Genomic DNA, 27,203 nt, shown 5'->3' with positions numbered 1-27,203 from the left:
GGAAATTCTTGAGTTCTTCTTCACTGTGAGACCAGATCATGAAGATGTCATCAATAAATCTGTACCAAACTTTGGGTTGGCAGGCCTGGGTAACCAAGAAGGCTTCCTCTAAGTGACCCATGAACAGGTTGGCGTACGAGGGGGCCATCCTGGTACCCATGGCTGTTCCCTTTAATTGTTGGTATGTCTGGCCTTCAAAAGTGAAGAAGTTGTGGGTCAGGATGAAGCTGGCTAAGGTAATGAGGAAAGAGGTTTTAGGTAGGGCGGCAGGTGATCGGCGTGAAAGGAAGTGCTCCATCGCAGCGAGGCCCTGGACATGCAGAATATTTGTGTATAAGGAAGTGGCATCAATGGTTACAAGGATGGTTTCCGGGGGTAACAGGCTCTTTGATAATGATCAACAAGCACCAAATAATAGACTGCATATGATAGAAGCTTGAATTTTGTGTGCATGTTTGTGTGTCTAACAACTTCTTTGTAATATAGCGAAAACATTAAATAGAAGTACGTAATCATTTACTAATCCGTAAATGGCCAGCATGAACATAATTTTCCAATTGTCTGCGCAAACTTTTGTTAAATTGAATTCTTATACAGTAAAACTTGCTCAAAACAGAATCGCCTGGGACTAAAATAATTTTCCAAATTGGCCAAGTTTCCAAATTACAAGAAACTCACTGGGCTACATAAAATTTGTCAAGTATCATGCCCAAAAATACAGTAAAAAATTTTAATTATGCATATACTGCATTTACGTACCTTCACTGCTGATGTTCATTTACTGAATATTGGACAACAGGACATTGGACACAACAGAACATTGGACTATTACACTAACTGATAAATAACACTGCATTTCTATATTTTTACTCAAACTTTAAATTCTTTTATTATTGTATGTAAATACATATTATTCCCTTGTTTATTTGCTTTACATTTCATTTTTTTCGCTACATATCAAGGAGGGAAACTTGTTTTAATTTACTGTTCAAAATTGTTTTATCTAGGCAATTTTTTGCGAGATGCAGTAGTTCCAACAAGTTGGGAGAATTTGTGTGTGCTGCAAATTGCATAACATTGTTTATGCATGCAACGGCTTCTTCAGGCACATTCAATTTTTTAGGGACTTCATTTTGCTTCTCTTCCCCTTCCTTTGTTTCTTCATCATCCTCTGTGTTGGGGATTTCTATTAAATCTGTTGCAGAAGTGAAAGTGGAGTGAGTTGACAGAAAGTCATCACTTCAAATGTAATCATCTGCACTACATGAAATGTTCTGCATTTTCATTAATCCAGTAATTGCTCTGCATTTTCTTGAATTTTGATGGCTACATAAGTGTCTTGTTCTTGACTTCCAAACCCAGATTTGTTGAAGCACTTGGTGACAGTTTCGGGTTTTATTTCCTTTACTGCCAAGCCTATCCAATTTACTGCGTCCAAGACAGAAACTGACTGTGCAAGAGCAAATGCACTTTCGGCTTCTTCATCACTAATAATAAGACATTGCATCAGTAAACGCCTATAATGACACTTGAATATGTAAATAACCCAATGGTCCATGAGTTGTGTGAGGCTGGTTGAACCAGAAGGGAACCAAGACAATTACACGTTTGATACTTTTGGGTGGCAGGTTGCATTGTCTAGGAACAGGAGAACTTGGTGATTTCCTTTTTTTCATTTTGGCATTGAAAGAGCCCAGCCATTCTTCCACAAGACCACTCACCATCCATGTCTTTTTATTGCTTCGCCATGTGACTGGAAGCTTACTGATGTCTATGTTTTCTGAAACAATGCAGTTTTGCCACCTTTCCAACCATCAGTGGCATCTCCATTTCACCTAACATTTATCCACACAGCAGCACATTGAGTTTTTCCTTGGACATTTTTCTGTCAACGCACTTTTCACCTCGAATTGCTAGCGATTTTGGAGGCAGTGCATGATAAAACAGTCCCGTTTCATCAGCATTGAACACGTCTTTCGGGTCATAATTCACAATTAAGTTGGGCAGTACTGTCTTCCAATCTGTTGCTACACTTTCCTGTACATCCTTAGCTTCCCCACACACTTCGTTCCACACGATGTTGTGCCTAGCTTTGAAACTGTCCAGCCATCCTGTGGATCCCTTAAACTCTGAAATTCCAAGATATTTAGTGACTTTCAGAGCTTCATTCTGCACTGTGGGTCCAGATAAAGGTAAGTGTTTTGCCTGCACACTTACGAACCATTCTCACACTATTTTGTTAATTTCTTCATTTCAATTCTTCTTCGCCTTTCTTTTCTTCTGCATGTTCCCTTTCATCCATTTGTCCCGAATCTTATCCTTGTTTCTTAAAGTCTCATTAATTTGTGTTTTACCGCATTTGAAACATAATTTCACACACAGAGAATAGGTCTTTCGCGCTAACCTCGATTACATTATTCTTTTCAGTAAGTGTTAACAACACATACCGTTTGTTTGACATTATGTTACTATATCTCTTAAAGTAAACTGAAACTGGCAGAAAACAATGACTTTGCCACGTAAAACCATTGTTTAATGGAACAATACCCACCTCTTTCAATGTGCACATTGCAGCAGAGTGTAGGCAGACGCACAAGAATGTTCCTGTATGCACCGGTGTGCATCAATAATGAAGAAAACGAGAAAGCCGACAAATAGAGCATGATGAACGAACAGTTTCCTTTGATGTACTGTACAGACATTGAGTGTAACTTACAGGGGAGACCGCCAATTGTGAAATTCAGATTCGATTCATACTACGCGTAATAAAAGCTCATGGCCAGAGGTGTAATGTGCACCAAGATGCACTTCTCAGCCGTTGTCGAGAAAATCGACAGTTAAAAGAAACCGTTGTGGTGAAATACTCTCTACGATTAATAATTTTCTATAGTGTTTTGGCGCAGCGGTAAGCGCTCGGGCTCGTAATCCGAAGGTCGCCGGATGGAATCTCGTGCCATGCAACTTTTTTTTTTAATTTGTTTTTTTGTAATTCAAATGCACACACACACACACACACACACACACACACACACACACACACACACACACACACACACAATCACACACACATATATATACCTAAAAACAAAGATGATGTGACTTACCAAATGAAAGTGCTGGCAGGTCGACAGACACACAAACGAACACAAACATACACACAAAATTCAAGCTTTCGCAACAAACTGTTGCCTCATCAGGAAAGAGGGAAGGAGAGGGAAAGACGAAAGGATGTGGGTTTTAAGTCATTCCAGTCCCGGGAGCGGAAAGACTTACCTTATGGGGAAAAAAGGACGATTCCAATCCCAGGAGCAGAAAGACTTACCTTAGGGGGAAAAAAGGACAGGTATACACTCGCGCGCGCGCGCGCACACACATATCCATCCGCCCATACACAGACACAAGCAGACAATTTATTGAAAAGTTCGGTATACACTCGCACATAATTAACAATTAGTGACCAGAAGTAGCTGGAGTATCGCACGTACCAGAATGATAGTTATCGTAGAAACATGGAAAGCAGAAAACAGCACGACATCGAGCACATCTGATAAACGATGCATTTTTACAAGAACAATTGTTTTTTTTTTTTTTAAATTATCTGTTGGGAAACACACCTGATTGACATTCTGAAAAATTGTTCTATTGTTCGTCAGGTTTGATGCATACCACGCGTATCGTATCATATCGGCAAAAATCGGAGAAGACAATTGGTGGTGGACGATGGATTGGATTTTTATACAATCGTCTCTGGAGTTGATGCCACGGTTTCGCAAGATTAAAAAAGCACAATTTTGAAGGCGCTTGATCAAATTTTTTACCTGATCAAATTTTTTACCTGCCGGTAAAAATACACGTCACACGGTTGGACGAGAGGGGTGCACTTTGGAGGAATATCTTTTATAGTGCACGTTGGTAACTTCTTATCGTCCTGGAACATCTCATCGTATAATGCCGGGTTCGTTCGCCCACCCCAAGAGTCGATCAGAAGGAAAAATTCTTTCTTTTGTACGTATGGGTGCAAAGCATTACGCAAGAAGTCCATGAACAAACCTGTTGTTAGTTTACCGGATTTGGAGGATGTAATAACAACGTTGGTATACTTCTTGGTGTACTCGTCGACTGTCTTCTGTACTCTGGGTCCAAACGCACCTGTGGACTCTTGGAGGCATACGAAAACAAGAAGCAAGACTCGTCCAGACATCGTGATTGAATATTATGCCGTATACGAATGCGTCGCCTTGTTCATGTCGTGTCGGGTTACCAGGACAGCCTTTGACCTTTTTTCGGCGAGAGTTCTGTTGAACATGGACTGGTACTGGCAGCCTGACAAACAAAATATAAAAATATCGTTTATCTAAGAAATATACGAAATCTGTGTTGTCTATCATATATCAGATTATCATATTCTATCATCATGTCATATGAAATCTGTGAACAGCTCTTTACATACCTGTTTGATCAGTATTAATTATGAAATCTTTGTCGAAGTTAGTTATAAACATTCGCGTCTGGATCTGTAATGTGTCCGCTGCGGCCAAAATTTCGTCTTGGGTAGCCGTCTCTTTCCAGGAAACAAATTTTGTGATTTTCCGTTGCGGAATCCCATGCTTCTTTTTAAATTTGGTGACCCATGTTTTTGAAGCTTATAGTTGAAATCTGGGAACTGACTTGCAGTGCCCAAGGCCCACTGCTGCAGGTTTCTGGTAGTAACTTGCTGGAAGTTTTGTCGAGCTTCTACGAAGCGATCATGCACCCATGAATCGATGGTACAATATTTATGAAATTTGCTACCGCCACGTTTAATTTGCTCTTCCCACCTGGATAAATAGCCCATATTTGTCAAACGAGAGCACCCCTTTTTTTTTTTTTTTGTAGAGTTTTGAGACTCCAGCCTGGATGTTCTTTGGCCAGATTGACAGCTCTAATTTTGTAATCCAGATAAATATAGTCGTACACTTTCTTTTTCTGCTCGTCTGGCTCATATTCGTCTGATGATTCGTTGGCAATGGGACTCGTTTCAACGTCTTCGTAGGCATTATTATCGTTGATTTCATTAATGTCTATCAGTTCCTCATCATGAACGAGGGCTTTTTCAGCGAGTATTTGCAGCGTATTCTGGAACATTTCTTCCCCAATTACCATGGCTTCTTTGTTGATTGATGATGATGGTTCTGCTGCGATGCGATTACTGTTACGAAGGAGGCTTTCAAAATACACCAACGCGTCTTTCAATTGTTGTTTCGCCACTTCACTGTGTATAGAATCTTCTTTGATCACATCACTTTCATGCGAAGGGCCCAGATTGCTCTCCAATTGTCCCGCCTCCATTTTTCCGTTTGTTTAACAGGATGTACCAAAGCTTTCACGTACACACTGATTTTCGACGATGTTATAAGTTGTGCTAGGGACCGCATCTACCTTCTTTCGAAGTTAGCAGGCAACTACGCTGTTATGCGTAGTCCTTCAAGTGTAACGAGCGAGAATGGAGTTTATATTTCAAACCTGCCACAGCAAATTTGTGTTCGTGGGGTCTCTATTCTAATTCGAACGTTTGATTTACACTATACGTATTCGTTTCGGAATATTGTTTCTATGTCTTCCGTTAACTATACGCGACTTTCAACAACTTATTATAAGCATAATTGTTGCAACTGATTGCCGGGAATTTTTATGTGTGTGTGTGTGGGTGTGTACATTTGAATTACAAAAAACAAATAATAAAAAAAAAGTGGCATGGCGCGAGATTCAATCCGGCGACCTTCGGATTAGGAACCCGAGCACTTGCTGCTGCGCCACGACGCTGTAGAAAATTATTAATCGTACAGAGTATTTCACCACAACGGTTTCTACTAACTGTCGATTTTCTCGACAACGGCTGAGAAGTGCATCTTGGTGCTTTGCCACATTACACCTCTGGCCATTAAGCTCTTATGCGCAGTATGAACTGAATTTGAATTTCACAATTGGCGACCTCCCCTTGTTAGCCATTGTTGCACAGAGCAGTCAGGTTTTAGGTCCACGCCACCAGTGCCGTGCTGCACTGGACCTCTTTTCTTGGTTTTGCACTGCTTAACAGGGGTGTTAAAAGAATGTAATTGTAGAGTCGTGAATAACTAATGAACTGTAATACAGTAGTACTGTACAGGCTCTTTTCGCATTACACACTTAATTATTAAGTATGTTCTGAGATTTGCTTTCCGTTTCTGCGTTTAGGCACTTTCTGCTTTATACACAAAATTAGCATATAAAAATGCACTGAATGTGTCCGAACTGAAATGCTTGTACAGTTTGGGCAGATTTCCAAATTACGGATGTGCCGATGTGAGCAAGTTTTACTGTATCATCATCATCATCATTTACTGTAATTTCATAATATTTATCTGCAGCTGTATCCATACTCCACAACTCATCTTATGGTATGTGGTGAAGAATACCACTGCCACTCTGCTCCTTTCCTGTTCCAGTCACAACAGGTGTGTGAGAGGAACAGTTGTTGGTATGCATCCATATGAGATTGAATTTTTCTAATTTTACCTTCACAGCCTTATCAAGGGATATATGTACGAGAAAAGAATACATCGGCTGACTCCTCTAGGAACGTACACTCCCGAAATACTAACAATAACACCACCATGATGCACAATGTCCCTCTTTTAGCATCTGGTACTTGAATACATCTCTGTGACACTTTAAAGCTTACACAATGAACCTGTGATGAATCAAGCTACTCCTCTTTGGATCATCTCTATTTCTTTGATCTAAAGTGTCTGGTATGTGTCCCAGACAGACACAGTCAAACAAAAGTTTTATAAACTAACTTCTTCATGGGTGGGCTACGCTTCCTGAGGAGCCTTTTAATGAATCGCAGTGCAGTACCTACCTTTCCTGTAATTACTTTTCTGTGGTTGTTCTGCTTAAATCATTCCAAACTTATACTAGTATTTCAATGACGGTTCTGCAATCATGTTTCAAACAAAAATGAATCTTTCTGCCTATTCATGTACAAAAGTCGGATTTGTCTACGTTGCAGTTCAACTGTCAGCATCTGTACCAAGTGTCTATATCCTGCACATCTTTCTGCATTTCACTACACTTCTACAGCTTGGTAGTTTCCAAGTACATAAAACGAAGAGTGTCATGAAGCTTCTGACTGTATCCACTAGGTCATTTGTACAGGCTGCCCCCACTGGAATGGTCAATATTCAGGGATATGTCAGGAACAATAAATCGAAGCAAAAAAGTATACTAAATGTGCATTCTAAATGCATACTTTAAGAACTGAGTACTTCTCCATCTACGCTACTGTAAAAGACATATCTTCTAGTGAACAAGTGCTCTTAGCTCTTCGGGTGTGCATTGTACAGCCCATGTTTACTACACAATTATTTCTTGTTTTGGTCCATACTACCTCATCCCAAAACATGAAAAGCAAAAATCTTGCAGTAGAAGAGATTTGTTGCACAGTACCGAAGATGCAAAAGTGCTCACACCTGTTAAGGCACGCATTTTAGAGCCCATGTTTACTACTTTTTTGCTTCGAATGATGGTTTGTGTTATAACCCTGAATACTGACCGTACGTGGACAAGGAAAAAAGTTTCCATATTTCCCAGATAGAAATACACCTTTTCCCCTGGTGAAAACATACGTTTTCTCAAGTGAAAATACACATCTTCTGCATTAAGCAACAGTATACTTCCCCTCAGAATTGTAAAACTTACACATTTTCCTGGGTGCAAATACACATTTTGCATGTTAAGTGATAGTAGACTTTCTCTCAGAACTGTAAAACTTATCATTCCTTTGAATGGTAAAGCTTTATACTCCAGTACAGAACTTCCTGGCACTTTTGGAGACAGAACACAGCAAAAAAAAAAAGTGTTTTGGAAAGACCTTCGATGCACTGCAGCATCTATGCTGAATATTTTCAAATTATGAAAGTATAAATATGAATTCCACCAAACATAAGCACATTAGATTCCCTAAGTACCGAAATCGAGAATATGATGCACTCTTGTCAGCTAAGCTAATCATAGCTCACATCACATTAACTTGCCAGCAAACGACAGCAGACATTCAGAGCATAGGACATGTGATGTAGCCAGCCAATAGCAACATCACTGTTAAGTAGCAAGAACACACAAACAGGAAAAGTTCATGGTTTAAATCAATAAACACATAGTATAGCTACAAGAAAAGCTTTCACTTATAATATTAGTCTTTTTTGTGTGTAAAACCTTTTAAGATACGTCAAACACAAACATGCCAGCAAAATTTTAAGTGATGACATAAATATCTGGTCTTCTGGGCCCGAAATTTTTGTAAGTGGCTGGTCCCCAAAGTGTAAAGTTATGACTGAGAGTCAAATGCTCTGTGATTTAAGATATTCATCCCACATTCTCACACTTAATTCATTTTGCATAAAAGGAAATTTACTTTGAAAGTAATGCTTCTCAAACCACTATTCACAATATTTTCCTACGACCTGTTAGAAATTTAGACAGCTGTGATGCCATGCGCATCAAAGGCAGTTTGTTGTTACAAAGTATTGCATAGCATAGCATTCGACCTAAAACTTTTGACACATTTTGCTGTCAGTGGACGCTTGTGTGCGCACTGTTTTTTGCTAGTGGCTGTAAAAAAAGAAGAGAGATGGTGCTATAGACTTATTCTGTACGTTGTTTTGAAGCCAGAGCCAGCCACCATATTAAATAGCCCAGAACATTCGTGGACTATGGTTTACAATTGCTTCTGGTTCATTATTTCGGTCATGTGCATGCACCAACTGTTTTAAATACTAAAAATTACAGTGCTTATAAGTATAACTTAGTGTCAGGAAAGCAAGTTCAAACGTTTTCCTGTTCTTGAGTGCGCATTTGTTCTAGTGGTCTCATTAATGTAACTTGTTTTTTGATGATATATTTTGTATAACGGAGAAGAGAAGGAACTGATGTGAAAAGCATGCTTTCGTAATCCATTTAATTCCAGTTTTACTGTATTTGTATCGACAGCAAATGAAGCTGGAACTCCAAAACCAGTGCTTGTCCCATTACTGGTACTGTCTTGTTCGTTGAAGTTGTATGCATACCATATTTAATATTCACGTTTCCGAAAAATTTATCTACATGTACAATGCTAGCTCATAAAAGTGGAAACGTAAGGAAAGAAGCAAGGCATGCTACCATATTATCTTGTGCATGTCAACAAAGTTAATGATCACTGAAATGTCAAAGAAACAGAACTGCATAGAGATATACCTCCATCCAGAATAGAGTTCTTGTTTCATTAGATTGTCAATGCATTAGTTTCACTGTAGTTTACACAATTTCTCACTCTGAAATCCTATTTACAATGCATCTTTCAGTGTGTGTACACTAATAATAGCAATATACCAGGTAAAAAAAGATAGGATTTTTCAAAAATGTTCCAGCACTATGCAGTTCTATAAATGTGATTAAGGATTTGGGTGTAAATGCTTCAACCCCATAAAGCTGACTTTTTAAAAAAAAATTATAAATGATTGCACAACATGTGACATATACACCTATCTTTGCAACAGTAGTCTATTTCCTTCTTTTCCTGGAATATTTCTCATCAGTGACTCTGTCAGTTTTTCACCAATAACAAAACATACCTCAAGTAAATCAAAGACAGATAGATGGTAGTGATTCCTACCCCTCAACATTTATACATTGCAATAATATATAGTCTTCTGTGGAGCAGGAGAAAGCTGTCAAAGAAAAACATTTTTAGTTTAGTTTCAAATTTTATTTTGCTGTCCGTCAGGCATTTTATATCAAGGGGTAAGTGATCAAATCTTTTGGCTGCAGTATTGTGAACCCCTGCTCGTGCTACAGACAACCTTAATTCTGGTATTGTAATAAAGTACATCATTGTTCCTGTTGAAGTGCAGTTGATTACTTACAACAAACTTCATGACTATATTGTGAAGTGGACAGATTGCTACTCGCACACCGAGTAGCATCCAAGCATGACAAAAAGAATGTTCATATATGTTTCTGGCCAAAGCTTTCTTCAGAAAGGAAGCAGAACACACACACACACACACACACACACACACACACACACACACACACACACACACAAATTCATATAATCACACACACAAACCACAACCAAACACAAGATTGCTGTCTCCGGCTGTTTTAACCAGATTCTTTTTTAAAAAAAGAGGGAGAAATGTGAACAATGAATAATTATCGCCGAGAGGAATTTAGAGCGTAAGATGCTGCACCAACAATCGGCATGGTCATATAGCCATGTGTTGTGTGGGAACAAGACTGTTGATACAGTGTGACTTGGATGTTGGAACATTTGCGGTCTGGAAGGCAATGAAAAACACAGGAAAGAAGAAAAGTGAAAACACAGGAAAGAAGAAAAGTGAACAGCGCAACCATAATTCATGTATACAAAAGATGGTCCTCCTTGAAGGCCTCCACTTATGAATGAAATATAACTTCATTAAACTTTAAATTATGACTGGATTGATTAGTACACCTGTAAATGACAAAATCTAGCTTTTTTGGTGAAACAATTATCAGGGCTGCCCAGAAAGTAATGCACCGCAATTTCTTTTCACAGCCGAAAACTATTCTATGAATACGAAACATTAAGTATGTATTATATGAAGCATCCTGAGTGAGCACACAAAGTTTCTGTCACTTCCAACAGATAATGTAGCTGCAGAACAGTTTCAGAATGGTGTCTGTAGGTGATGTAAGTTACAAGCAACGTGTTATCATTAAATTTCTCACTGCAGAGAAATAAACTGTAGGGAATATTCACAAATGCTTGTGCAAAGTCTATAGAGCACCTGCTGTCGACAGAAGTACTGTTAGTCACTGGGCACGGAGGGTGAGGTCATCAGAAGGCGGTTTGGCAGAGCTCCACAATTTGAAGCAGTCAGGGAGGCCATCCACTGCTGTCACACCTGAGTTGTTGCAGCGAGCTGAGGTTGTCATTTGTGAGGACAGATGCCTTACGACTTGGCAGTTGATGCTGAATCTGTCAATCAGAAAAGGAAGTGTGGATGCAATTATCCACACTCTTGGATAATCAAAAGTGTGTGCAAGATGGATCCCACAGTGTCTAACAGTGGATCACAAATGACACAGAAAAAAAACATTTGTTTTGATCTGTTGCAATGATTTGAAGCTGTGGGGGAGGCTTTCTTGTCCCTGAATATGACAAGTAATGAAACCTGGATTCACCATTTTGAGCCCGAAACAAAATGACAGTTGGGTGGAATGGCGCCATTCCCCCTCCCCGCAACAGAAAAAATTCAAAGCAACTGCTTCTGCCGGTAATCTCATGATCACCATGTTCTGGGACTGTGAAGACGTGATTCCACACACCAGTACGATTAATTCAGAAGCATACGTCAACACATTAACAAAATTCAAAACGTGCTTCTGGCAACTTCGGCAGCACAGTGAGCCAGGAGATATTTTGCTGCAACGTGATAACCCTTGGCCCCACACAAGTCTGAGGACTGCTGAACACATCGCAAAATAGGGCTGAACAGTATTACCCCATCCACCCTACTGCCCTGACCTAGTCCCCTCAGACTTCCACTTTTTTGGGCCATTAAAGGATGCCATTCGTGGAAGACATTTTGAGGACAATGACAAGGTAGTTCACGCAATGGAGCTCTGGCTCCATCACTAGGACAAGGATTGGTACCGACAGAGCATACAAGCCCTTGTATAATGCTGGAGTAAGGCCATAGAACAGGATGGAGATTACGTGGAAAAATAGGGTGTGTAGATAAAACACCCTTCTTTCGTGTTCACATTATGTTCAATAAAGAATTGTTGAAGAAAAAGATGAGGTGCATTACTTTCTGGGCAACCCTCGTACATCTCCACACCATCAAAGCACCAGATGCCATTTGGGATATGACCATAGAAATCGATAGGTATCCCTAACTGTCAAAATTGGGCACAGGCATGTCGGAGTGACTTCACGGCGAAATATCACTGCCGTGACCCATGCAGGTATAAATGTGGAGAAACTAATGTTTGTGTTTATGTAAGATGGCAGACATTGGCTTCAAGTTGGTGTCATTATGACAACTTCCTTCTTTTCTTTTACATCCATGGTTTTACTGTTGACAAAGACACATTTTCATTGCAACTTATGATTTATATTGGTGTTCTTCTCTATTTTGTTTTACTGTTGCAATATTATTCTGCAGTAGCAGGCTAAAGTAAAATTCTTTGTTAGAGTATCAGTTCTTAGCAGTCAAAATTACATAAATTTAACTCAAAACTTAAACAATGAAAAATTTCCAGTATTTTGCATTCTGTTGGGCCCACAGCATAGTATAAGACATAGTAAAAATGAATTCTCCAAACTAGCTGCAATAAGGTAATATATTTCTTTAAATATTTTAAATGACAGGCCTGTTTCAGCTTATTGCCATGACGACGTGACTTGCGAAAATAACACTGGGAAGATTATCTTTATGTAAATTGTGGCTGTTTTAAGTGTACAATTGCATTCATACTTATATCTAGTTGGGTGTGATGACCATATCCATCAATAGTAAATTTTTTCTGTAATGTCTTGGTAAATATATTACTTTTTGTAGTTACGAAACTTAAAAATATGTTTTTTGTCAGATATTTTGATAGCTGTTTACTACAATGCTATATGTTTACAAATTATATACAGCTTACCAGAGATGATGTTGCATTTCAATATTCTTCCTTTAAATTTTATCTATGGTCTGCGTAAATTTTGTTTACCATCTGACTATTTCTTTTTGTAATATATTATATCAATAAAGTTTTCAAGATTCTTCGAGAATGTTTATGTCCTTTCAGTATTTTGTGTAATATTTCTAACATAGTTTGATTTTCTTGGCTTTGTGGTGTTGAGTTTTCAGATGTATATATAAGCTTGATGAATTACTATCATTGTTTCTAGTGTGTTCTTTAAATCTGATGTTAAAATTTCGACTGGTTTGACCGATACAGAAAGTGTTGCAATCAACACAGGTGATTTTGTATATTCCAGAAGTGGCATATTTTGGTTGTGCTTGAATGTAATTTGATTATAAGGTAGTTACTGCATGGAAAGCCAGTTGCATGTGTATGGATTTAAATAGTGCATTTATCTTATTTGATATTTGCCCTAGGTATAGTGTAAGTATATAGGTTGTTCTATGTTATGTTAAGGTTTCTCTGGTAGGATGTAAGTCATTATGTATAGTGATAGTTTTCAGTTTTGTGTGTTTATAATTTTTGTTATTATATCTGGACCAAATTCATTTTTGTAGGCTATGTAACAGAGTGTTTTCATTTCTTTTTGTTTAGCTGGTTGTTCTAGAGGTAAACTGATTACTCTATTAATCATGAGGTGGAAGAAGGCATGCATTTGTGTTGTAGGGTGGCAAGAGTTTGCATTTATTGTATTATTTGTGGTGGTAGGTGTTGTGACTCGCCGATCATTCAAAGCGCTGCCGCGCAATTACGCACATCCTCTACGTGCGACGCTGTCTGCCAGCCATGCAGCAGCTGCGCCACCTAAGCGGCCAGCCGAGCAGTGGCCACTAGACTGGGGCTCAGTGCTCATTCGAATGCTAACGTGTACACATGTCTTGCTTGTCAACTTACTCTGTGACTTATATGTGTTGTGTCGTTCTGAAATATGTGTTAAACTTGACGTTATAACAGTAGGTTTTCTTGTGTGTCAAATGTGTGGCAGTTGCTTTTGCTAATTTTCACATAAAGATGGTTTATTAACTGTCTATTTCCAATTCCATAGTAAATTTGATGTTGGGATGGAGGCCGTTCAGTGCCCGCTGAGTGTTATTGATATCTGTATTGTTTGAGTCAATCAGTATTAACGTCATCTACACATCAATAATAGTAGATGATCTTATTAAGCACTGGCCATTGTGAACTGGCAAATTTTTCTTCTAATATACTGAGAAATATATCTGCAATCTGCGTATATCTGCAATTGTGCCACCTACACAGTATCTCATAGCTACTCCATCTGATTGGATGTAGATTTTCCTACTGAATTCAAAATAATTTTGTGATAAAAGTCATTTTATGGAGATTTATGCGTTCATAAAATTCTCTATTGGTTCTGGTACTGGTGTGTTGGTATATAGATTTGTAATGAAAAAAAGTATATAGATTTGTAATGAAAAAAAGAGACAAATATAGCATTAGGTGGAATTTGTGTGTTTTTTATTGCTTTGGTTAAAGTACAGGAATTTTTTGTGGTACATTTTTTGATGTATGTATGCAGCTCTGTTAGTAGTGCATTCAATTTTTTTTCTTGTCAAATCATGAGGGATATTGCTATAATTCACAATTGGGTGGATTGTAGTCGATATGCTATATATCTCTGGTTGAACATGTAACATTGGTGTGCGTGGATTCATAACAAAACACCTCTTTTCATATCCCATTAATACTACATTGAAATTTTTATACTTTTCTTTAGTTGTACTATATATTTGTTTGTAGGGTTTTGTGGTAGTTCAGTAATGTTGTTAGTTTCGAAAAATTTCATAAATTTATTAATGTAGTCATTGTGGTTGATTATAATGGTACAATTTCATTTGTCCAATTTTACTGCAACTGCGTCGTCAATTTCTTGCTTCAGTTACCATGGAGCAAAAATGTGGATGAAGCAAGAAATAAAGGGCAAATTACACTGCACAGGTTTTTTGAACCTTAGAACTGTACACAGCACACCTACACGTAAGTAACTGTGTAACTCCATTGATGTTTGGCTACATTTCTAAATTTATAGATAGATTCATGAGGTGTTCTTGTAAACAAGCTAGAAATATACATAATACCAAGTTTAATTAGCTAGCTGGAAGAGGATTATGAATCTCCATTCCAATTTCATACAAGGATAAAAAATCTTACAAATATTAACTTCACAGATGACAAATCTGATCTACTTACAGAAGGCTTGGAATATAATTTAGAATCTAAGTTACACAACAATTCCATAAAATGTCTAACAGCCATTACAAAAGTAGCAGCTCATATGGCAAGTCAGTCAATTACAATGCAAAACAAACTAACAGTTAATATACCAAAAGTTCTGGAAAAGAAAGGGAAAATACATAAAAAACAAAAGACTAAATCCATCATCCTCAAAGCCATAAATCAAAAATTACAAGCAAATGATGCAACAGTAATGAAATTGGACAAAGGAAATTGTACCATTATAATCAACTACAGTAGCTACACAAATAAAGTTATCAAATTTTTTGAAAGTAACGACATCACAGAACTACCACATAGCCCAAGAAACAAATATACAACACAACTAAAGAAAATTATTAAAATTGCTATGTAATAGTAACAGAATATTTTTAAAAAATTGTGTTTTTTTATGAACCCACACACACCAATGTTACATGTTCAACCAAAGACACATAAAATAAAGACTCCGATCCACCTAATAGCCCTTGTTATTTAATAAGCAAATACTTGAATGCACTACTAAAAGAGCTGTATACATACAACAGGAAATGTACCACAAAAACTTAATGTACTTTAACAAAAGCAATAAAAGACATACAAATTCCACCTAATGTCATATTTGTCCATTTTGAAATTACAAACCTATATACCAACACACCAGTACAGGAACCAATAGAACATAGATGAAATTTAAGGTAAAATACGAACAAAATGTAACATCATTTCTGCTAAGGTGTATGTACTTTGTAAACATGTAGCTTCATAGTAAAGAATTGTCAAAATGTCTGACAAAAACATATTTTTATTCTTCTTAACTGCAAACAGTAATATACTTACCAAGACATGACACAAAAAAATTTACTATAGATGCAATACATCATCACTTCCAACTAGACATAAGTCATCTGTAAACATAAAACAGCCACAATTTACATAGAGATAATCTTACCAATTTTATTTTGACAGGTCATTTTGTAATTTTAGTGTCAGATTCCACTCGTCAGTTTTGACCAATGACAGCATACCTAAGGCAAAGACGCTGTATAGAGGCAATCTATGAAAGGAACGGATCATACTCGTAAACAAATGAATGTAGCATGCAATAAAATTACATTTATCTCTAACATGATTGTTGTTTACGCACAAATTACATCTAAACAAGTTGAAGATAACGAAAATAAATAAGAGAAAGAATAAAATTATGTCTGATTAGAATTATCATCATAATTTATGTGAGTAGTGGGGCGCAGAGAACCATTAACCCTTCTAATTCCGTAGGGTCTATAATAACCTCAGGCCGCAATTTACTGTAAAATATACCTTATTTCCTATTCCTAAATATTATGAAAATTCAGACTTTTCCTGAATTAAGTAATGGCTTCGTAATATATTAATATAACTTTTTGAAAATATTTAGTTTTGCAGAAAATCAAGAGAGAATCACTGAATACCATTGGGGTTAAATGCAACCCCATTTCTCTCTTGCGGTATTATTATCCAATAATGCTGCATTGAATCCGTAACTGTTGCTGTATTTCTTTGTTTTATTCTTGTAAATATTGTTGTAACATGTGATTGTTGCCAATACTTTATAAGCAGACAGTTACTTGTTCCATACAAGTGGAGACTACTACTGTGTGTGTTGCTTTTAGTGGAAAATGTCTCGTCACCTTTCCGAAGACGAAGTGCTTGAAATATTACTGCAGGATAATCCTCTATCTGGAGAATCAAATAGTGATATCAGCAATATAGTTTCTGATGTCTCATGCAGCGGTATTTTTGTAAATGTGAGCTAGGGTCTAGCGCCAAGATATACCCTTTGTATTTTTCATTTTTTATTTTTTTTATTTTGTGTGGGTCTAAAAACAAAGAAGAATTGTGGCACAAACACGAGTTGAGAAGAGCTTGTGGAAGAGAAGAGAGAAGGAACATAATGTGAGTAACATCAGGTCCAACAAAATTCGCCGTGAAAAATGTAGACTCCATAGAATCAGTTTTTCAGTTGTTTCTTAGGAGAAACATTGTTGATGTAATTCTAAAATGGACTAACAGAGAGGGTAGTCTTGTTTACAGTAGTAAATGGAAACCAGTAGATGCCATTGAACTGCTTTATCGGTGTCTTGATCCTAGCAGGTGCTTACAAGGCCCATAATGAAGCAGTTACACATCTGTGGAACGGAGAGGAAGCAATGGCTAGAAATCGCTTTACGCAAATTTCAAGGTGCATTCGATTTGAAGACGCAGATGTGAGATGTCACAACCGAGCTCCTGACAAGCTGGCTCCCATTAGAGAAATATTTGAAATGTGGGTACACATATGTCAAGAATCATATGTTCCTCACAGCAACGTACAATTGATGAACAACTTGTGGCATTTTATGGAAGATGTCCATGTCGGCAATATATTCCTTCAAAACCAGGAAAATATTGGTTGAAATTATGGGTTACACTGGTCGACAAGAAAATGAATCTCATGAAGTTGGTCAAGGCAAGAGAGTTGCTTTAGATATGATGAAAGGCTTAGAAAACATTGGCAGAAATGTAACAACAGACAAATTTTTCACTAGCCTTAGTTTGGTGAGAGAACTTCTGAAAATCAATCTCACACTCTTAGGAACAATTAGAAAAAATAAAGGAGATCTACGATAAGCTTTCACTCAGACCAAAGGTCGAGTCACATATTCATCTATTTTTGGATTACAACAGCATGCTTCAATTGTTTCATATTGACCGGAAAAGGTAAAAGTTGTAACTTTGCTCAGTAAAATGCATTCAAGGAAGGAAGTGGAAGATCGTGAAGAATGCAAGCCAGTAATGATTCTGGATTATAATAAAACAAAATCAGGAGTAGAACGTACACTACAAAGAGGACGAGCAGAAGGTGGTCAATGGTATTATTTTACAACATGATTGATATCAGTGCACTGAATTCATTATCATATGGCTACATCTTACACCAGACTGGGCAGAAAGGACCAACTACAAGAGACGGGCATGTCTCATAGGAAAGCAGCTCGTCGGAAGAAAGCCAGACAAAATTATTTCCCCAGTATTTCCATCAACAGCACAGCCAAAAAAAGGGGAAGGTGTCCGTTTTGTAAAAGGTATGAGGATAGAAAGTTGACCAATAAATGTTCAAAATGTGGATGGTCTGTGCATAAAAATCACTCTGCAATTTATTGCTGTAAGTGTAATGCATCATAAATGTCAAATCGGAATTTAATCAAAAATGTTTGTAGTTTCATGAGAATCGTTTGTAAATTTTACGTAAATAAATAATTTTAAAAAACATGCATTTCAATTTAATGTAATGTCACTGACATCATGTTTTAGATTGTGGAAAAAATAAGGAATGTGATTTTATTCTACCATTATTAAAACTCTCCTTAGTAAAAAATAAATTCCGTTGGGGTCACTAAAGACCCCAATGGTATTCAGTGTAACAAAAAATACTCAGTATTAGAAGGGTTAAACTGCCTTACAGTTAGTGTATGGTGGAAACACACTGTGTTAATTTTAATATTACTTATTCATTCAAGTGGGAGAAGTGCAGGGAAGTTGAGAGTTTTGGCAGGGAGAAACTAAATTACAACAGAACAGAAAAATAAAGCAAATGATAACAAATACGAATTACTAATATAAAATATAGAGAAACCGACACCTGGGGGGAAGGGGGAAGAAGAAGAATAAAGAGAGAGAGAGAGAGAGAGAGAGAGAGAGAGAGACAGAGAGAGAGAGGAGGAGGAGGAGAAGAAAACAAATATTGGAATGGAATTGATTAACTAGAACTTACCTATATACGAGGTCAATTCTAGATATTGATTACGATATTAATACATTTTTCGCAGAAGTACAGAGAGCAGTTACGAGTGTAGAAATGGTACTATATTTAATACACATCCTGGAAAAACCATCTGATTAATGAATCATCAAATAGTTGGAATTGGTAACTAGAACTGACCTACATATGAGATCAATTCTAGTTACCGATTCCAATATTAGCAACTGCTGCGGTAGTTCAGAGAACAATTACAAGTGCATAGCTCTTATTATATTTGACAAACCTGCTGTAAAAACTATCTGATTAGTTATTAATCGATTAGGTGGAATTGATAACTAGAATTGACCTATATAGGTAGTCAATTCTAGTTACCGATTCCAATAATAACTTCTTCATGGTAGTTCATGGAGCAAGCAGTACTACTGAAATATCATCACATTTCAGTGCACAAACCTGCAGCAAAAACATCCTACGTTATGAACAAAGAATGGTTGGAATTGGTGACTAGAACTGACATATATAGGAAGTAGGTTCTACTTACCAGTTCTAACTATTCAACCATAGAATGGTGGAAATTGGTAACTAGAATTGACCTATATATGCAAAACAGTGAGCATAATGAACCATGGAATGTTTGGAAACATTAACTACAATTGATCTATACACATACATTCTAGTTATACGTTCGATGCTTTCCATGGCAAATAACATGTTAATATATGTCAATTGTAGTTACTGATTCCACAATTCATTATTTTTCAACCTTTTTGCAGTAATTACGTGCAGCAGTGTGTTGTAGTATTTCTATTCCGCTGTTACTTTCTGTACTGCTGCAATAAAGAAATTGTTTCTTTTTCATGGTAGTACAGAGAGGAAAGAAGCAATGGAAACACTGAAAGAAACCACTGCAAACACACACTATAAGAAAGCAGAACTTGCATACCTTGGAATCGACAAAGGATTCACTTATATAGGGCAAATTTACTAATTCATCTCAAACCACATTATTGTCCAAAGTAGTAAAGAAAACATTTCCAAAAATGAAAATATTTAAAAACATCACTGCACAATAAAAAAAGAGAGGAAAAAGAAAGCAAAAAAGACAAAATTTTGGAACTGATAACTACATTATAAGTGTAATTGTAAACAGAAAACAGTCATAATTTACATAGAGACCATCTTACCAATTTTATTTTCGCAGGTAACTTCATAATGGCAGTAAGCTGAAACTGGCTTGTTGCGTAAAATATTTGAAGAACTACATAACCTTATTGCAGCTGATTGAAGCGTTCATTTTCATTATTCCCAGAATTCTTAAATATTTTCAGGTTTTTGCCAGTTTTCTCTACGACAAAAAATTTTTCTGGGATTTCCCTGTTGTTCCAGGGACACACCATACGTACTGTGAAAATTCTGATCTATATACTGTGAAAATTAATTGTCCTGTAATACTATCTCAGGTACAATGCATTTAATGATGGAAAATCCAGGATGGAATGTAACAATATTATGTGAAGGAAAGTTGCTACTAACCATACAGCAGAGATGCTAAGTCACAGATAGGCGCAAGAAAAAGACTCTCACAATTAAAGCTTTCGGCCATTGACCTTCCTCAACAATAGATACACACACACACACACACACACACACACACACACACACACACACACACACACACACACACACACACACATGCTAACGCAACTAACACACATGACAGTGAGGTTTCAGTTGCCTGAGACTGAAGTTGTGTGTGTGTGTGTGTGTGTGTGTGTGTGTGTGTGTGTGTGTGTGTGTGTACTGTTGATGAAGGCCTATGGCTGAAAGCTTTAATTGTGAGAGTTTTTTTGTTGTGCCTATCTGTAACTCAGCATCTCTGCTGTATGATGAGTAGCAACTTTCCTTCTCATAATACTGTACAATGAATTTACTTTTACACCTGAAGATTTCCTTCCATTAAGAGTGGCTTCATGTATTCTGTTTGCTAGTAACTTTCTATCCACTCACAATCTGATACTCTGCACACTTTTGAATTTCGTTCATCAGGTAACAGCGCTGAACTGTACTGAACTATTTCCTGATGTCAAGGAACACAGCACTAACTTGGATACTGGTATCTGCTGCCCACTGGGTAGTGTATGCCTAATTTCTTAAGAGGAGTCCTATAATTCTTCACCTAATAGCAGAGGTCAAGAAATCTGCATCCAAAGTCATCACAAAATCATCTGGCCCTCTGGTTTAAGTCTTTAACGTTGTCCTGCACCAAAGAACTGTGATCAGTTCTAGGAGCAATGGTGCAAAATGCTAGCTCAGCTTCCACCATGCAGATGGGGTGAACTGGCTTCACCAATGCAGCCAGCTACCTTAGAAACCAAGGATGGCCTGCGAACATAGGCAGCGGGCATCAATCAAGGCAACACGAGAAACCATTTGCAGCTGGCTGCATTCAGTGCATCAACAGCTGCCAGCAGAGTTTCTTCCACGTCTCGAACAAAACCCTCTGGAATGAAAGGAGTGGACACTGGCCTTCCTTCCTTTCTTGCCTGCTGTTTCACTAAGTAATTCTATCAACTGTATAACAATGAAGTTACAATGACCAGCAATCACTTTCTCTGAGCTTCTCAGGATAGTTAAGGAGGATCGGCTCCAGTCCCAACATATTTAACGTGCATTGCTGTTTCAGACATTCTTTCAGCAGTAGGCCAGGCTTCAAATCTGATTTTAAGGTGTAAGAGGACATCCACCCAGAGATTGCCGATGCCGCCACTGTCTACCACTCACACTCAGGTGAGTGCCAACCAATCAGGTCAATTTTATTGGGAGGCACTTCGACATCAGGGATCCCAGGCAACACTATGGGCACCAGATGGGCCAAAGCATTTGTCTAAGGTGCGACTATATCACCTCAGGCAAAGGTAGCAATCGAAGCCTGTTAACTGTGGCCAACACAGCTTCCAAGCCGAAGTCTGTTAACCCTGGCTAACACAGCTTTCAATTGTTTCCAGGCAGCAGCCAATCCACCCGCATTCATTTACAACAGGGTCAGTCCATCTACGGTCATATATACAGCACGTAACATAACACCGTCCCTGCAGTCACCAGATGTTGCTGCTAGAGTGCTATGTTCTAAATTTAGCTCACATTATACTAGTGCTCAAAAAAATATGCAAACACTTTAAAAAAAACTAATAAGCACAGTGAAATTAAATGCTGTGTACAACAGAAACTGCTGTTACTGCTGGCAGATGCACTTAATACCGTTATACTGTGAATATGAGCTATGGAATGTGGTACTAACTAATTAACTATTGGGGAAAAATATGTGGTAATTTGTAACCAGAAGTGCATTCAAATGAACACTGCTCAAGAAATCTTAGGAATTTTATATGCTATTCCAGTGAATTTATCTCATCTTTTATAACAGTGTACAGAACATGTTTTCATTAACACACACCGGAGGAAAGGATGAGCCAAATGGTGGATGACGAAAAGGTGGAGGCCCATCAAAGAAAGCCAAAACCGTTAGATCTGTAGGAAAAAGTCATAGCTGCAGTTTTCTGGGATACTCAAGCACTACCTCACAAAAGGCAGAATCACCACTTTCACAACTCAAAAACGTGAAATATGCTAGTCAGGTTAAATACCCACATGTTAAAATGGAGAAAGTTCTCTTAGATCATGATAACAGCCTCAACCATAGCTTAGGTCACTGCTGCAAAAAAGTAGCTATGACGAAAAAATAATAAAAAAGAGAGTATCTTTTGAATAAACATGTTTTTTCTGTGTTAGGTAGGGAACATTTTGAATTTCTCTTGTAACAATATATCTAAATTCCAGAGAATTCTCAACAAATATCCGATTCAGTCTGCTCAATACAAATCCATGCAACATAGCAAATGAGTGAGGGAAGCAAATTTCAGTATGGAACAAAACATAATTCAGTATGTTCTAAAAGAAATAACTTTTTCTCTTCTGTTTTGTAGTAGAGAAATTATATTATGCAAACTCAGGTATTCTACACACAAGCAAAAATAATGTCGTTTTAGTAACAAATATCAAGCACTGTCATTCAGAAGAATTTAGAAGAAATCAAGAAAAATGTTGCATCTGTAAGGCAACCTCCAACACTTTTCAGTACACATATAAATGGTAAGGGGTTCAGCATGTCTTGCTGAAACTAATAATAGGGTATTTGACTGTTTTCTGGAAACTGTCTAAAATGATTAATTATGTCATTTTATGCTCCTAACATGCATTTTTTCCTCCTGAATTTCAGAATTCTTATATAAAAACAGAAATGAAATTCAAATAATTCGAGCACCTGCTAAAATGCTCCATTCGAGTCACATGATGCCTGTGACATCACTGGCTAGCTCACTGCGCCTATTGTTATAATGCTAAAGACGGTGATGTCTTGTTTTGGGATTCACGTTTCAGAACATGGGTAGTATCACACTGGACAAATACATCTATAAAAACTCTTGAAAAGTATTTTTGCATGTTTCGAAGAATGAGAAGATGCACAAAATGTGGCTGCACTGTACCAGCAAATTGCCACCACATCGATGCACATGTTCACTAACTTAAAAATGTATTGCACGATGAAGTTAACATTAACTTATCTCCAAGATATGCTCTACCACTGTTACAAAGGATAGTGTCATTCAACGAAATTAAATTCCTAGAGAAAATTGTCGTTTTAGCCACCTAACCCTCAATTGGCCAGTAACTCAGTTGTTAGAGCGATAGACCATTGAATTTTACGATTTGATGTTCATAGATCACTGGCACGAATCTAACCCGAAAAAACATTTTAACTTATTTGTAAAACAACTCGACAGTTCTCTCGCATGTTAACCGAATCACAATCAAAGATCTTCATCTCACTGATCAAATACAGAATATTACTGATTTTTCCCTGCTGTTTACGTGTGCTTACATTTGCAATTGCTCTTCACATGCTTTACGTTCAAAGAGATATTTTCTAGTTAATGTGATCACACACTTTTTACTTTATGAGAAACAATGTTTTATCTTCGTACTGTCCAGCTATGATCCATAGTGTTTAAACTTTTGCAGTTTCATCATCTTACATAAACATGAAGTAAGTCTGTTTCAGACGCCAGCATTAGTATACACTTACAAACATCTCAGCCTTTATATTTATGTCACTTGCATGTTGTACAAATTTTATACCTCTCTGTATAACCACATGGTCCTATCCCTCATTATACTGTGGGCGTATGGTGATATCTTCACTTTCCAAAAAAGTGAATTGTTTGTTCACAAAGTAAATACATTTATTCTCCATCATCCATTTCTCAGACTAAGACTAATGTGAAGCTATATGTAATACATCCCACAATTTAAACAGCTGCTACAATCAGTTCCTGCTAACGCTATTTTCACATTTCAAGTAAAATCTTTAAAAATATATCATCCTCTCGTGACTCGAACGCATTATCCGTTGCACCACCAAACGCTTGCTAGAAACAAGTTGTCTACTGAGTGTCTTCTACAGAGGAAACCTGCACTATGTTTTTTCCAGAATAATTTTATTGTGTATTGGGTGATAGCTTCTGACTGATAGTCAACAATCTAGTTATAATATAAAGACCTATTTGCAAATGTTCTATAATTCCATAGTTCTGAGAGAGTTTAATGATGTTGCAAAATGGGTGGAGCATAAACGCGTCAACTTTCACAAGGGTTCCACTATCAAAATTTGTTTCTATTGTTACTTAAAAGTTGTAATTGTGTTTTCCGTCACTAAATAGATAAACTCTGTTAAAGCCTCGTAACTTCAGCTAACGCTCGTGTAAGAAGTGTACAGCTTCATCTTACTCCTAGCCTGTGACGTCACCAGAGCATCAGCCAATAAGAGTGTTTTCAAAGAAGTGGCCAGATCTTGATAATTTATGATTTTTAGTCTTTAATTACATAAAAATAACAGATATTTTGTGAGAAAATTGACCGTAAATGCTATTTAAATGTTGTTTTCAATAAGAGTAACAGAAATCCGAACCATATTTTTAACATAGGAAAATAGCCTACTGTTGCTGCACAGCTGCAAACCAATGCATCCAACTTCTTGATGCTACAGTAACAGTGACTCAGTCACTGAATAAGTTGTGCTCTGCATTTAATCAGATGGAACATCTCAAATCTGGTCTTAACTAAAATCTAATATTTGTACAGAAACTAATAAACTGGAAATGCAAAGAGCTTTTATGCTCTGTACTGTATCACACAAAAAGAAGAAACACACCTGTTTACTTTGACGAGATTTTCAGCTTGCTTGATCTCAGCAGTTTGTAGTTGTTTCTGGCGTGTTAATTCTGAATTTGGAACACCCATAAACATGGTTTTGGCTTCATTATGGTATTCAATTTCACAGCCATTTTTCATTGGTTGATCAACCAATCCTCTTCTGAGGTTAGCAATCTTTGGTTCTGCACAATGGTTCTGCGATTCTCTGTGGTCTGCGTATCTGGCACTAACCAAAATAATCGTTAATATTTTCCTCGTGAGTTTAATACACAAATGCGAAGGCATTCTGAAATAATTGCTGAAAATTTCAATTAAAATATATCTGCATTTCAAAAATAAAAACCTCTATTTGCCCACAATAATTTTAACAATTTAGAAAACACTCTTTGTTTTACTTTCATATAAAAATCATTCTACAAGTATAGTAAATGGTCAGTGTTAATGATTTATACTGCCATCTGAAGTGGGCTGCAGCTAGACATTGATCTTTTCGTCACAAAACAATGACAGTGTGCATATCTGACTTATTTTTTTGTAATTCTAAACATATACAAATACAACTGAGGCCTCAGCAACCAGAGACTGCGGTCGTGTGTGTGTGTGTGTGTGTGTGTGTGTGTGTGTGTGTGTGTGTGTTCTATCTCCAACGAAGGCCTTGTTGGCCAAAAGCTCATTTTCTGACAATCTTTTAGTTGTGCCTATCTGCGACTCATCATCTCTGCTATATAGTGAGCAGCAACTATCTTTTTCATAATATTGTTCCATTCCATCCTGGATTTTCCATTGGGATATAATTTAAATTGGTTTAATGCTAAAACAATAAAAGAAATAATTACAAACTGATTTTCAGGTTGATAATGTATCTCACCAAATAACTGGGTGTGTCTGTAATGGTACAAACTTCAGGAGGATGTTCCTGGGATTAAGAAATGAACAAATGTTGGGATTAAAATATGGCCTATGACCCTTCTGTTTCTGAAATAGATACACACAAAAGATTTCCATACTGTATACCTTTCATGCTCATGTTGCAAAGTGTCTGCCTGAAATTCCACCAATCATGCCCGATCTTCAGGTGCATCATATTTTGTATCAAATGCATGAGCAGTCTGTGTTCACATATCATCTACACCATTCAGTGGAGATGCACAAACAAAATACTTGGCATGTAGCTGCAGAAGTCTACAGTGGGTTGTGTTCAATGACCTACTGTTCAGCCACAATCACCTTCTCAGCACTGTTGCACATTATAAAGGAAACGAACATGCATATATCACATCTGTTTGTGGAATGAAACACTCTCTAACAATTCTGCCAATACATCACAAAAGAAGCTTCAGTATCTTTCTATCTATTGCCAGTCTTTTTGGAAAAAAGTGTAACCCTTTCAAATGGTCATACATGATAGCTGAGACATTTACAATGACTAATAATCTCAATTTTGTTTAGGGATATTCTCCTGGCATTTTATGTGTGTGTTCTTCCTTCTGATACAATATAGATCCCTGGGTCAAGAAACAGAATGTAATTTATACTCAGAAAAGAATATTTGTCACTCACCTGATCTCTGAGGATACCTCTGATGTCACATTTCTTACTGATGAAAATGTGCCCCTCTCAACTCCTCTTGGCTTCTGCAGAACTTGAGAGGGAGTTGCATCACATTTTAGAGAAGTCCATGCTTCATTTTGCCCTCTTGCATTCTGATATGCTTTTTCAATTGCATTTTTCTCTTCAAATCCACAGTTCTGTCTATTAGGGTAACTGACTTGAGTACCTTTAGTTTTAACTGTTATCTGTTCATTTTCTCCGAGCATCGTGGAACTGAAAAGAAATATGCTATTTAAATTTCAAAACTAAATAAAACATACCAAAGTCCGAGCAAATTCCAGCATTTGTGTAACTCAAAAATACAATTTCTCAGCTGGACTGAAAATACAATAGTCCAAAGTGTATGCTAAAGTTGTATTTAAACACAATTTTCTATGGGAGATTAGACTGGAGCATTCATGACATTACAGACAACAGAACAAAATTTCTCAACATGTGACAATTGTAAACCAACAGGAAAAAAACAAACTATATATTAACTTCAAGAACACCAGAAATGGCAGACAACAGCACAGCAAAAACACAAGCATCATGTTCCGAAGATGGCCGAAACGAATTT

At 37.2% G+C, this 27,203-nt stretch overlaps 1 protein-coding gene across 1 annotated transcript in view; it reads right to left on the bottom strand.

Annotated features, from left to right (window-relative positions):
- Nucleotides 1-26,850, bottom strand: part of LOC126151896 (uncharacterized) — a 279,605-nt gene extending 252,755 nt beyond the window's left edge. Inside the window, exon 1 of the mRNA XM_049915972.1 lies at nt 26,594-26,850. Coding sequence (XP_049771929.1) covers nt 26,594-26,850 — 257 coding nt within the window. The remainder of the gene's footprint in view (nt 1-26,593) is intronic.
- Nucleotides 26,851-27,203: the final 353 nt, after the last annotated feature.

The sequence above is a fragment of the Schistocerca cancellata genome, chromosome 2, assembly GCF_023864275.1.
Source record: "Schistocerca cancellata isolate TAMUIC-IGC-003103 chromosome 2, iqSchCanc2.1, whole genome shotgun sequence".
NCBI lineage: Eukaryota > Metazoa > Arthropoda > Insecta > Orthoptera > Acrididae > Schistocerca > Schistocerca cancellata.
The sequence above is the reverse complement of the archived record's forward strand: the minus strand, read 5'-3'. Positions and strand labels throughout refer to the sequence as shown.